Source organism: Pomacea canaliculata, linkage group LG1 (genome assembly GCF_003073045.1).
Source record: "Pomacea canaliculata isolate SZHN2017 linkage group LG1, ASM307304v1, whole genome shotgun sequence".
NCBI lineage: Eukaryota > Metazoa > Mollusca > Gastropoda > Architaenioglossa > Ampullariidae > Pomacea > Pomacea canaliculata.
The window spans coordinates 19117854-19131089 of record NC_037590.1 but is presented as its reverse complement, the minus strand read 5'-3'; the positions used below and the strand labels follow the sequence as shown (position 1 = coordinate 19131089).

The 13236-nt window shown below is 40.0% G+C and overlaps 2 protein-coding genes across 2 annotated transcripts; both read left to right on the top strand.

Annotated features, from left to right (window-relative positions):
* Positions 1–3728: 3728 nt before the first annotated feature.
* On the top strand, positions 3729–7854 carry LOC112575248 (adipocyte plasma membrane-associated protein-like). Its single transcript, XM_025257001.1, has 7 exons — positions 3729–3805; positions 4812–4927; positions 5296–5391; positions 6561–6671; positions 6869–7046; positions 7465–7592; positions 7814–7854. Exons 1-7 carry the CDS (start codon positions 3729–3731, stop codon positions 7852–7854), a joined length of 747 nt encoding a protein of 248 aa, XP_025112786.1.
* A 131-nt stretch (positions 7855–7985) lies between these two features.
* LOC112573114 lies at positions 7986–12950 on the top strand. The gene is made up of 8 exons (XM_025253163.1): positions 7986–8180; positions 9263–9476; positions 9654–9867; positions 10031–10141; positions 10684–10909; positions 11242–11484; positions 11842–12073; positions 12418–12950. Exons 1-7 carry the CDS (start codon positions 8121–8123, stop codon positions 12043–12045), a joined length of 1272 nt encoding a protein of 423 aa, XP_025108948.1. The 5' UTR covers positions 7986–8120; the 3' UTR covers positions 12046–12073; positions 12418–12950.
* Positions 12951–13236: the final 286 nt, after the last annotated feature.

Below are 13236 nucleotides of genomic sequence, written 5' to 3'. Positions count from 1 at the left end.
TGTGCTATTGAAATGAAATTATTATAACACCACCCTCAAAAAGAGCTTGCTCTGATGAGTAGAGTTTTTAACTCTTTTCTCCCTAACGACAGAACATTTGATTTTTCTACCCGAACCACTTTATTTGGTAAACGCACTGAGAAAAGTTTTTCAAGGGAAGGAACACCTAAGTGCTTGAAATCAGTGAAAATCAGAGTTATGTATCTTGACACGTAGCGACTCCTCAAACGACAAAAGTACATCATGCGAAGCTTAAAAAAAATAGACCGTCTGAAGTCATTCAATCGATAACGTTTCTTTAATCATCATCATCATCAGCAGCAGCAGCAGCAGCAGCAGCAGCAGCAGAGTCGTCGTCTTCCTTATTGTCATCGTCAACCTGTGTACCTCGTGTATAATTCGAATACTAATGTATAAACTCTCAAAGAGAGTAACAACGAGCAGATTTCTAGTGTGAAAGGAATGATGAAAGTACTGTAAGCTTCTTATGAATATTTTATACAGCGGCGTGTGACAGCATGTTCTCGCGCAGGTAGACAAAAAAATTTATCAAAACTACTTCTTACGGCGCCTTTCTGAAGAACAGGTGACCCCAAGAAAGCTCTGTATTCGTCAGAATGTAAACACTGAAGACAGGGAGGGCTATAACTACTAATTTCCCGTGTCATCGAGGAGGCGTTATCTGATGAACATCTAGGGATTTTTTCCTTCGGTTGTCAATTTTATTTATAGCGTCTTTTAATAACTGCAAAATGAATGGCTTCTCATGATGTAGGTCACAAACGGATCTATGTGTCAAAATTTAAACAAGTCACAGATCATTCAACCGTGCACTGCCCCCAAAACAAATGTCAGTGCTAAGCCCTTATAATTAGCTCCCCTCCTCCAGCTTCCAAATCTTCAGGCAAGATGGGGAGTAAACTGTAGACTAGATATGACAGTAAGCTTCAGAGGTAAAGACTGTATATGACAAAAATGCACTCATTCACCTCATTAACACAAATACACGCTAGGTCTTATAAATTCCTCTTTATTAATTAAAAAGGGTCAAACTTCCATTCATGTCAGATATATTCTGCACTTTGGTCAGACTGGTTGTAAAGAAAAAAGGTACTGTGCGTGTCATTTTGCAATAATACACGAATAAAGATTATTATTGTACTTTTAGAACAACATTGACATACGTGATTTGTTATGTATGAAACCTGAGAACCACTAGAGTTAGCAGCGTGGGTAGGAGAAGGAGAAGAATTAATGTTCATCTCTCCTAGTCTTCATATCTGCAGGCTTATGACTTCTGGCTTCAAAGGCGGAGATCAGTTTTGAAAAAATGACATTAACAACAGCCGGCTGGAAATAAAGTAAGACACACCATGCATTACTGTTTTCATCGCTCGGCATCTTCGACGACATTAACAGCAGTCCTCCAGACGTTACGGCGTGGGGCGAGTTGACTGACACGTGACGCAAGACTTGCACTCAACTGATGAACAGTCAAAACCTCATGAATCATTTGCTGCATCGGCGTCCTGGTCATTAACCCTTCACCCAAGTGAATCGAGTCTGTCCCGTTAAGAGGGTCGAAGGACATGAGTTCAAAGTTCGCGGGACTACAATTGTTTTGTCAGGCATGTCGCAAAGAATCAGCAACACAAGAAGGTCCAAAAAAAAAAAAAAAAAAGCAAAATGTATGACTTGTTGACACATTTTCGTACATTCCATGCATTTGCCATGGGGAGTTAAGACAGGGCGCAATTTTACAGCGGAATCCAGCACATGACAAAATATTACTCAAGCCAAAAACAGGAAAAAGGTAAATGGACGTTAGAGACTGGAATGTCAGATGCTATTTTTTAACAGCGCACAAACAAAAATTAATCATTTTTTACGTAAAAGATATGTACACAAACCTTGAAGTAACGTTTATAATCATCACCTTCTGCCTGTAGCCTACACGTGCAGATATACACGGAAACACAACAACAGCAACAACAACGACGAAACTGGCTATAATGATGATGCATAGACATGTACCTCATTTCCCATCTTTAAACGCTTAAAAAAAAACTACACACACAATGTTGTCCATTTTTTAGAGCACACGCAGATGACTTTCACGGAGATGGCATCAAAATGATGGCAATAAACAAAATGGAGCAGGAGGCTAACAAGAGATCGGAGAGTCACATTACGCCGTTGAATCAGAATCTTAATCAGGGGGTAAAGCATTCGTACTGCAGAAATAGCGAACAGCTTCCGGAAAGTGGAGATAACCAGTAAAACCAACAAACAAAAAGAAAGTAAAAAACGAAAAGCAAATCACTTCCAGATGGCACTGATAAGGCGTTTAAGACCGTTTATTGATAATGAAGAGAACAACGGGACCGGACAAAGGTCTGGAACAGTGGCAGGCGGTACTACTACCACTACCAAAAAAAAAATTAAATAAAAAAAAAAAATCACATAATCACATAATAACGAATCTCAGCAGACACCAGAAACAACAAAATTCGATAGACATCAACAAGTAGAACATTGAGTGCAGTTTCCACGTGCAGCTAAGACGCATACACATCATGACAAAGGACACACGCCACATACTACCACCAAACAACACATCTATCATGACATGACACATGATACAGGCCCCATACCACACAAGCACAAACATATACACGATGACGCACATACTGGACGGGGGCAATGCGGGTGGAAGTGTGTGGGTGCGCGGGAATGAGGGGTAAGAGCAATAATAAATAATTAATGCCGGAGTTGTATCACTGCAGATGCCTCCCACATGTCGTACTCGAGATGTGTTGACATTCATTCATATTCCGTCTCAACATATATTTTGTGTAAACAGGATTTAAAAAAAAAATATATATGCACTTTCTAACGTTTAGCACGTGATCAGTTTATTAGGGTTTTGTTTTTAAAAAACAATTCTCATGGCGTATTATTATTATTAGAACTTGGTGACATGCGGGAACATTAGTCTGGCCTTTGTCAACAAAACACTGGAACATTCTAACAATTTGCTAGTTTTCAAAATCCAATTTTAAGGCTTGGCCTCTTCCAAGGAACAGACGACCAAACCAAAGTCATCGATCAAATTGTGTAAGCAGATTCTCTCCCTTTTCTAGTTAAATCGTATTTGGTGATTAATGGTGATTGAAAGAATAATATTAATTATATAATAAAATTATAATAGTCAAATAATCAAGTATAATTTATAGTGAAATTCAATCTATCGAGTGTTTTATTGAAATGTTAGATAGTTTAAGAAAGTTAAGCCACGCTCCTAGCTCAAACAATTTTTTTCTGGAAATTACAATTTTCGCTGTCACGCCTGAATAATTAAGTCGGACAGAAGTTTAATTCAGGGAGGTTCTTTTACTTGCTCAAGGCTAGTAACCACCTACTTTGAGCCTTCCCTCCGAGGTACCTGCAGATTCACCTCATGACACTTCTCACCAAAAGTGTGTTGCGCGAAAATTGAAGGTGGTGCATTCGTCACTGTCACCTCCCCTTGGCGCGCTCTCTCGTGTTTGTCGTTTTTTTCCCCCGACACTGAGACTCTTCTCGACGGCAGTCTTTCAGCTGGGGCCATGTGTTTGAACCCGGAACGACACACAAGGCCGTGAAGCTCTCGACAAGGCGGAGGGCAAGAGAGTAGAAGGCTCTGCTTTTTCAGCGAGGCTTGACCTCTCACCTTTGCTGGTGCCACCATGGCGCAAGCCATTGCCGGTGTTGCGGCGCTGCTGCAGAACCTGCAGGTGCCCATCGGTGACGTTCAGAATGTTACGTGAGTAAACACCTGTTTTACACCTGTATCACACACGCCGTGTTCACATGCTGTAAAGAAAATTCTTCACAAAACACTTGTGAAAATTACTGATTTAATTCTTGTAAAAGAACCGTTGTTTTTTTTTTTTTTTTTTGGGGGGGGGGTTGCAGACCATGTGATAAATTTCAAATATTGACTCATGGGTCGTTTGGGTTAACAAGTTTTCTAGACAGAGAGAGTTCCACTGGCATAAACTGGTGTGATGGAAAGGGAGCACAGTGTCATAGACTTTGTCATGACCTAAAAGCTTTTCTTTTTTATCCTCTTTCTCTTTCTCTCTTTCTATCCGTTCTCCTCTTTCATATCTCAGCGACCCTTCTCTTTCTTTCCTTGTTTACTTCCTGTATTTTTTCTCTCTTTGTCTGTCTGTCTGTCTGTCTTTTTCATCGAACAAGACATTAAAAAAATTCGAGATGATTGTTTAATATCTATTTTCTGATATTAATTTTCTTTGTTGCAATCTTTGCCACACAGTTCTTTACTACTGTTCTCAAGAATGTATGGTTTCTAATTTCGTCAGCTATATCTGCGTATATTTTTATAGAAAAACATAGGACTACACACAAAGGAAATTAGTTGATGACAACGTGTATTAATTATAACAAGCGGAAGTATGTGCTGCTTTTAAGAAGTACAGGAAATTACAAACACAGCCATCACTCTCTCTCCACACACACCTACGCCTATTATTAAATGTGTAAACATACCTGAACAGGTTGTTCACATCAATTAAAAAAAAAAACCCCACTCGCTTACATGCCACACACGTCTGCTGAATGACATGTAGGAGAAGCAGTGTTTGTGGGGAGAGAAAGAAAAAAAAAAAAAAAGAAACTTACAGAGGAGGTTCGAGGGAGAGAGAGATTCAGTAGTTTACTTGCGCCTTTATGACAATAAAATTTGTATCCAAAAACCAGTAATGGAGAATTGTCCCTGTTGTCACCAAAATACATTCGTTACACAGACTACCGAGTCCGCCCACGCTGACAGGACCACTGGCAGAAAACACGTACCTGGCTCAGGCCGAGAAGTTCGCGGTGGGCAAGGTGAAGGGTCCTGAATCACTGGTGGTTGTTGATGGTACGTGCAACACAATGCTGTAAAAAAAGCTACAAGACTGGCTCCAGTTAATCTAACAGCTTGCTTCTTGAGGGGAGGAGGAAGAGAGAGAGAGAGAAAAAAAAACTCATTCTAGACTTTGTTAGAGACGGCGGGCCGTCAGTTAGAAGAAGGTGGACAAGCATAGAAAATGTGTTTACGTCCACAAGTGTGTTTGTGTACAAAAATAATCTGCAAATATGCGTTCAGTGGTCTAAATGTCTTTATGTTTGTTTCTCTGTCAAGCCATTCCCTCAAATATCTTTTATTATTATTTTATTTTTTTTTATTTGGCGGTTTCTTTGTTTCCTTGTTTGCTGAACTGTTGTGTATAAGTATGGGTTTTGCAGGTTATATCTACACTGGGGTGTCCAATGGCCTGGTGGTGGAGGTGACACCTAAAGGGGTGGTGAACACGCTTTTTCCTAGAAATTCTTATGTCTGCGGTAAGACAATTTATTCTGAAATCCTTTTCATTTTTAGAATTCCCTCACTATCTATTATCGAACCGCTTTGTAGCTTCAATTTGTCGATCAAACCATGTTCACAAATTTATAATTTATATCTAGTTTTATTTTGAGTTTATCAAAAGAAAATAATAAACATATGAATTAGCACAGATTGCGAAACGTTTCCCTTGGGTGTTAATACGACAACAAAATATACGATATGAAGCAAAGGTGAGGGGAGGTTGGTAAGTACAAGAGACTCGGACTAATTAGTAGAACTAAAACATAACATTAATTAAGGCAATAAAACAGAGAGAAATTATGATACGTACATAGTGGTTGATGTCTAAAATAACAGATTTTTTATTGGCCAGATCACTACAAGGTACATAGTTGCTTTGTCGGTGTGATTAAGATGGGGAGGACGCCTCTGTACTGTCTCAACCTTTCTCGCACTCTACCACCTTCCAAACAACACACTGACAAACACATTCACTCACACACAGGGTTCAACAATGGCTGGCTCACGTGTCGTGCTGTCTGTCGCTACAAGCCTCTGTCACGGCGGCTGAACATAAAATTCTCTCAGTGTCCCTGACATGTCGTTCGTCACACGTTCCACGTGGTGTTGTCACACACGACCAGCCATTACTTTCTTGCATAGTCAAGTAGGATTTGTGACATGCAAAGTTAATTCGCTGTCTTCTTTTCTTCTTCGCCTTCTCATTATTATTATTCTGCAGAGGTAATGGTGGAGGTGATTGTGGATGCTGAGATGTATTCTGGTGTAGGTGCCTTTGAACAGAGATTTTATATTCTCTGCCATTGTAATGACAGTTGTGTTCTTCCGAAAAGTAGATTGATTTCTATGTAAGGCTTGTGTTAGTAAGCTTCACTTCAGTGAAGAAGGCCGACGGTTCAAGGCCTGCTCTGTCATCTGCCTTATTTCTCCCCATCTCCTGCCTACCCAGGGTACCCAGTCTACCACTGATGATAAAAGAAGGCGTAAGATAGTGTTAAGCTCAGTTTTTCGCATGTTTTGTTGTATGTTTTGTGGTGTACAAACATTTGATTGTGACCCACCCCACCATTTTTTAATCTGTAAATTCAGATAACTGGGATATTGCTTTATTTACACATTCATGTTTACGACTTAATATTTACAGGTCAGGAAGGTGACGTATGTGGCAGACCTCTTGGCATGAGAGTAAACAACAGACGAAACTTGATAGTAGCCAACGCTTACAACGGAATTTATGAGATTGACCCTCGAACTGGTAAGATGCTCGATGGGAAGGTCTTTTAATTGGAATCAAAGGTTTTTCTTGTCTCTAATGTCTTCGTAAACACCCTTTATGAATCTTTGTTAAGGTCAGACGATAGATTTTTTTTGTGGTGATCCTACCTATCCATGGTATGCAAGCATACTTGCGGGACCCTGTGTGATGTAACCGTGTCGTTGTCATCGCCACAGGAAGATACCAGCTTCTCATTGACTCCAAGACCAGGTTGGTGAACAATAAACCAGTCAAGTTCATCAACGATGCAGCCATCACCAAAGACGGCCGAGCCCTCTACTTCACATCCTCGTCATCAAAATACGGGCGCAGCGACTACCACAAGATAATCATTGAAGGAGAGACAACTGGCAGGTTCGAAAGAATAAAGCTAGACGATTTTTGTCCCTTTAGTGAGTCCAAATACGAAAGGAAATTTTAAATAAAAATTCAGGTCGGTAAGATACATTTCTCAAAATAGAAAAGCTAACATAGAGAATCTTTGTCTTATTTTTAATAATGATAACAGTGATGTGAGATTTAAAAGAGTACTATTTTTTTGTTGCTTTATGGATGTATATCTTTTTAATTGTGTCTATAAGATTTTTAAAATTATGTTAATAAAAATTATGACAATAAAAATATAATATAATGTCCAAATTGAACGTTGAAATCTTTGTAAAAAATATTTAAATCTGAAAAAGGGGATGACAGTAAATTTACTGCGCTACATAAAACAGATAATAATTCTGTAAATAGAAAAAAAAAAGTTTTTGTTTTTTTTTTATCTCAGACTCTTCAGGTTGGACTCAACGGGACTAAGGGAACTGGTGTCCGACCTCGGTTTCCCCAACGGGGTACAACTGGGCCGGATGAGACATTTGTGCTCGTTGCTGAAGGCTCTCGGTGTAGAATTCTCAGGTGAAAAACACACACACACACACACACACACACACACACACACACACACACACACACACACACACACACACACACGCACACGCACACGCACACGCACACGCACACGCACACTTAAACACTAACATATTCAGCACAAAAATAGAAAGAACTTGATTAAGAAAGGGAGGGCACGTGACCTCATATTCTGGGTTTTTCTAAATCACCATGAATGTTGTGGGTAGCCAGAGACTACATCATTTTTAACCAACGTCTACTGTTTTAAATTCGTCTATTAAGACACTGGTGAAAATTAGTTTGAAATGTTCCCCTGAAGTGTTTGTTTTCTCCCGACTGACCACAAGAAGCCAAAACTTCACCTGTATTATTTATCTCACTGCTGACTCCAGACTTTGGCTGGAATCAGCTCCACCGGACAAGAGAGGAAGTCTGGATGTCTTCGCTCAAAATCTGCCTGGTTTTGTGGATAATATACGGTTGTCTCCCCGCGGCACGTACTGGGTGGCGCTGTCCCGCGGGCGTCATGCCGACATGCCGTCTATACTGGACACCTACGGCGACCAGCCGCATGTGCGAGCTATTATCATGCAGGTAACTCAGCATTTTCATATCCTGATGAATAAACCTATTTTTAATGATTTTATTTTATCGTGAATTAGTTGCATGCTGGTAATATCAACAAACTAATTAATTGTAATTTCTAAAGAAAATATTAGGTCTCTAGTTAATGAGATATACTGACTAAGAGTCCTGTTTCACCGAGACATGACCTGATGAGACAGTTCAGAAATATTATTCTCTGGCGATTGGTCTTTTTTCCGGATCACGTGACCACATGATCATGCAAGTGGAAGTATTGGTAAAATATAAACTGAGAGAGAGAAACAATTACAATGTTTTAAGGATAATTGCTTTTTACTTTTGTTTGTTTGCTAAAGACTGTTATCGGATAGGAAGAGACAAGAAAAGCTATGAAAATGTAGGAAGCCAAACGAGTTCTCTCCCTTTAATAATCGATGAGCCATTTACAAACATAATTACAAAGAAAGTAGTCTCGTCATCTATGGTCATATGATAATCAAGAATATTGATATGGAAATGGAAATCTGGTTTCTTTCTTGCCTTCGCTGTTTCGTCAGGGTGGGGGCAAGGGAGAGCGAGTGTAAAAATAAGTCATTTCAATAATATTTGGTGATTGGATCGGAGCGAAAGTAAACAGTGACATCCGTCTATATATATATAAGCCCACAGGTCGAAATTTTTTGCATGCTAATTAAACTGCATGGCGGACAAATCTATGTGCATGTGAGCTGTGTATTTAAGGCTACTTTTTAATTTTTGGATTCAGTTCTCATATTACGCATGAAAATCAGACAATCAGTAGTAAAAGGAAACAAGAGCTAAATTTTACTTTGTGTTTCATAGCCGTATCTATAAAATTAACCTTAGTATAATTGAGCATCAAACTCGGGACGAGAGAAAATGTATTGCAGGAGAATAGCAAACTGTGGGACATGTTTACTTTCTCTCTCTCCAAAATTTCTTATTTATGTGCCAAGCTTATCATCCTCATGTGATCAACTTCTGTATTTATTTCAAATGTTCTACGTCTACATTAGTACTCTGCAACGGATTCCTGAACTCCCCATCGAATGATTTATAATTATTTTCAGATGACCCCTGAAGAGATAATGGCACAGGCCTCAAAGTTCGGTATCATCGTAGAACTGGACGCTGACGGAAACATCATTCGAAGTCTACAGGATCCCAATGGCACCGTCTTCCATTCTGTCAGCGAGGTGGCAGAGGAGAATGGAATCCTCTACATTGGTTCCTTTGATCAACCCTACGTTGGCAGACTGCCGCTAACGGTTTTCCCTTCTCCAGGTAGATGTCTTTGAAGTCTAGTTTTAAAAACAATTCTTTTGAAAAAATTACTGACCTAGGCCTTGCCCCATCCACATCCGCGATTTTTCGGAGGGTGGGCATCGATCACATCGATATCCAATCTACTTGGCACAGATGACTCATTAGTTTCTTATGACTCTTCTTTTGTTTCCATAGAAACGACCACCGTGACCCCGCCGGCTGATTCCTCCTTCACGACTGCGCTGGGCAGACTTCTGGAAACAGTGCGCAAGACGATGGACCAGCTGCCACTGCAGACCATCAAAGACGCCGTCATCAAGCTGGTGCGGCAGCTGGTCTTCGCCAAAATCGATGCCAAGAAGATGGAGGAGACGAACAGCAACGCCAAAGCCGAGGTCCAGACTCTCAGGTCTGTGCAGAAGTCAGTGACGTGCTGTGACGTACGTGAACTCTGACCTTAGGTCTGTGAATGTTCAATAAAATAATTTTATTTTATTCTCCTTTATAGTATGTGTGCTTTTGTGCACGTCCTCTACAATCATTATAAAAGTACATGTTCTCTGTCGTGTCAGGGATCTCATTGGCCTGCCCGGTCCCATGGAGGTGGCCTTAGTGCAATCCACATGGCAGAGGTTCCTAGAAAGCCCGAACCTGACGACAGAGTTTTCTGCGATTTTTCAGAGGTAAAACAGGAGCTGTTGTCAAGGTACAGCTCAGCTTACTTTTGTAGCACGTGACTATAGTCAAACCAAAAGAAAGCATATCAGAAGGACAACTCGGGTCAAAGAACAGTCCATGTCTTCCATCACTGACGCTGAGTCACATGGGTGTCCAACTAAGGTTCGATAAATAATCTCTTAATTATTAGTAGCTAAGCCTTGTGTGTTTACTTGCATAAATCAAAGCATTATACACAATCACTTACAAACAAATATAACCAAAGGCCTACTGTATGATTACCCTACACTTCTGTTTGTGATAGGTGAAGTGAAAATGTTTATCGTGGTTTTGGAGACATGCTTAAAGCAGGGATGCACTTTTGGTTTTGAGAGTAAGTAGAACGATCTGAGAATGTTTTTAAGTCCCAAGAGCGTGGTTTTGACAGTCGTGACAAAGAACATTTAATTTGGCCTTTTTGTAATTTAAAAGACTTCTATGTTGCTAGATTGTTCTTGTTTTGTCACTGCTTGGACATTAAAGCTAAATAATTAGAACTTCCTCCTAGGATGTTCCAGATGGTACCAACGGCGATGCAGGCTTTCCGATATGTGAACAGCACGGACTTGGACTCCTTGGTAGCAAACAAGGACCTTCAGAAGGTGGTGACGATGATGATGAGCGAAGTGAACGCCACGCTTCAGCTCCTGGACCAGCCGCAGGCTCTCATCTCTCTCATCCGCAGCCACGGCGCTCGTCACGCCACCTACGGCGTCACCCGCCAGTGGGAGGAGGTGAGAAGGACGGTTGTGTGGAAGGACGATGGCACAGTCAATTATAGTTTCAAATAAAATAATTCTAAATTAAAAGGTAAACATGGAATGCGATACGATACATATTTTTAATGATTCAGGCTTCTAGTCCATTTTCACAGGGGTACAACATCATCATACATAATACATGCTCGCCACTAGACTTCCATTCGTGCATATTTAAAACACATGGTATAAATACAAACATGCATTAAGCTATTCCAATGAAAGCATATCCACAAAAACTAAATTAAAACACGCACGAATCGCTCCATGCAGTCGTTTTCAATTAACTGTTGTTGCTCCTTGCAAAGACCATGCTGAACGCCATTCTCTACGCCGTGGAAACCAAGCTTTCACCGAGTGGCTTCAACCAGTCGGAAAAGAACGCTTGGAGAAGTGTGCTGGACATGCTTGGCAGGAATTTCAGACAAGGTCTGGAAGCTGAACTCTCGGTCCTTCCTACCACTCAGCAGATGGAGCTGGTCAAAACCTCTTGGACCGACATAGTGTCTGGCGCCGGTGCTCTTCAGGATTTGACTTATCTTATTCGACAAGCAAGTCTTCACTTTCTTTCTACTTCTTTTGTTTCATAACTGCTGCTTTCACCTAAGTTTAATTCCATAAATGTTTAGTGATCACTGTTCAACATTACAACAGATCATTTCGATGATGAGATTAAGCTTTGACATATAAACCTCTAAGTTTATTTACAAGTTTTCAAGTTACACAAATAAGCTTAAATTAAATACATCTCCAATTCTAACATTCACCAATTTTATACAGGAGCTGGTCATCGCATGAAAAGATCATGGAAATATTGTTTAAACAGGTTTACAGATGACGAGTTGCACAACCATTGCGTGGTAGTTTTTTTTAATGACTGTTTAAAATGTTTTTTTGGTTGTTTACAGTCTGTTCCAGAAGGAAGCGCCTATAGCCTCTCTCTTTTCATTTGTGGAGTCTGCCAAGTCGGACGCAGACAACCTGTTGCTGAACACCGCCATGCAGACCCACGTGAAGAAGTTCAAGGCCGCGATGACGTCAGTCGTGGACCTCCTGCCCAACCTCGATGCCGCGGGTCAGATGATGCAAAGTGTCGGCTCCAGGCACGCTAATTACGGGGTCAAACAAATGTACATCATGGTAAGTACAGCGAGAATGCAGAACCTAGTGGTGTTGGCATGATGTATTTGTATTTTTCTTTCCGTAAACTGCTTCCCCTATTTCTATTTTCCAACTATTTTCCCCTTTTACCTTATCCGTGACTTATTTCTCTCTCCATCCGTCTCTCTCTCTTCAAGTCTTCTCCATGTATATTATATATACTGCTTTTGCTTATTAAAAAACGACATAAATATAAATATATTAAGCTTGTGTGTGCGATTTTAACTTTTTGTATTTCTTACATCATAACAAATATCTAAGAAACAAAGAGTTAAGATAAATCAGGGTTATTCTGATAAACTTTTCCTCGGCTTTTTTCCCAGACCATGTCCAATGCAATCATCTATGCCTTAGACCTGTCGTTGTCGGCCAGAGGAAAATTTGATCAAGCGACGAGGGAGGCGTGGACAGTGTTCCTTGGCGCCATGAGTCGAAAGTTCACCGAGGGCTTACGACAGGGACCAGTGCCATAAAGCAAGTAGTATCCGTCGTCACTTAAGGTCTTATTCTTACGGTGGTTTTTTTATTCCAAGCCTTGTAATCCTTTTTTCATTCATCCGGTTTTAACAATTACATTCAAGTAAGTTTCATGTGAAGAGAAAGTTATTTTTAGCTGGTTGGCAATTCAGGAACCAAAAAATAAAGGACATTGTTTTTAAGATGTCCTGAGTATGTCAGCACTAAAAGAAAACCAAAAGAAAAGACAAAACAGCCGAAGGAGAGAAGTGGTAACATTTTGTTTAAGATGTCAATCAGAACCATCTAAAATGAATGTCATGTTTTATTGTTACATTTATCAACATTGCAATCAACAATCTGGCATGTAAGTCTTTGAATAAATATCTCTCCAATGCGCTGATCTGATTATTGTCATTTTTATATGTTTTGTCGTTAAAGATGATAAAAAAACAACAAATTTTGTAAGTAGTTAATAGTAGATTTGCATAACTTATGTACATCTTGTTTAGTATGGTAAATGAACCTTTGAATAAAATCTTAGTAAAAGAGACAAAATGACGATAAAGGACCTTTGTGAGATTGTCGGTGCCACGAAAATCTCATTACTGAGGACGCAAAGACTTGTTTTTAGAAGCAAGAGGAATTCAGGTTCACGTGTTGTGGCTCGCATAACACTTTTGTCC

What these genes read in the sequence shown, in the direction of transcription:
- LOC112575248 (XM_025257001.1), top strand. Translation starts at nt 3,729, where the DNA reads ATGGCGCAAGCCATTGCCGGTGTTGCGGCGCTGCTGCAGAACCTGCAG. An exon ending in TGAGATTGACCCTCGAACTG is followed by an intron (nt 6,672 to 6,868) that starts GTAAGATGCTCG and finishes TCATCGCCACAG; the next exon opens with GAAGATACCAGCTTCTCATT. An exon ending in GAAGGAGAGACAACTGGCAG is followed by an intron (nt 7,047 to 7,464) that starts GTTCGAAAGAAT and finishes TTTTTATCTCAG; the next exon opens with ACTCTTCAGGTTGGACTCAA.
- LOC112573114 (XM_025253163.1), top strand. Translation starts at nt 8,121, where the DNA reads ATGCCGTCTATACTGGACACCTACGGCGACCAGCCGCATGTGCGAGCT. An exon ending in AACGGTTTTCCCTTCTCCAG is followed by an intron (nt 9,477 to 9,653) that starts GTAGATGTCTTT and finishes TTGTTTCCATAG; the next exon opens with AAACGACCACCGTGACCCCG. An exon ending in GCCGAGGTCCAGACTCTCAG is followed by an intron (nt 9,868 to 10,030) that starts GTCTGTGCAGAA and finishes CTGTCGTGTCAG; the next exon opens with GGATCTCATTGGCCTGCCCG.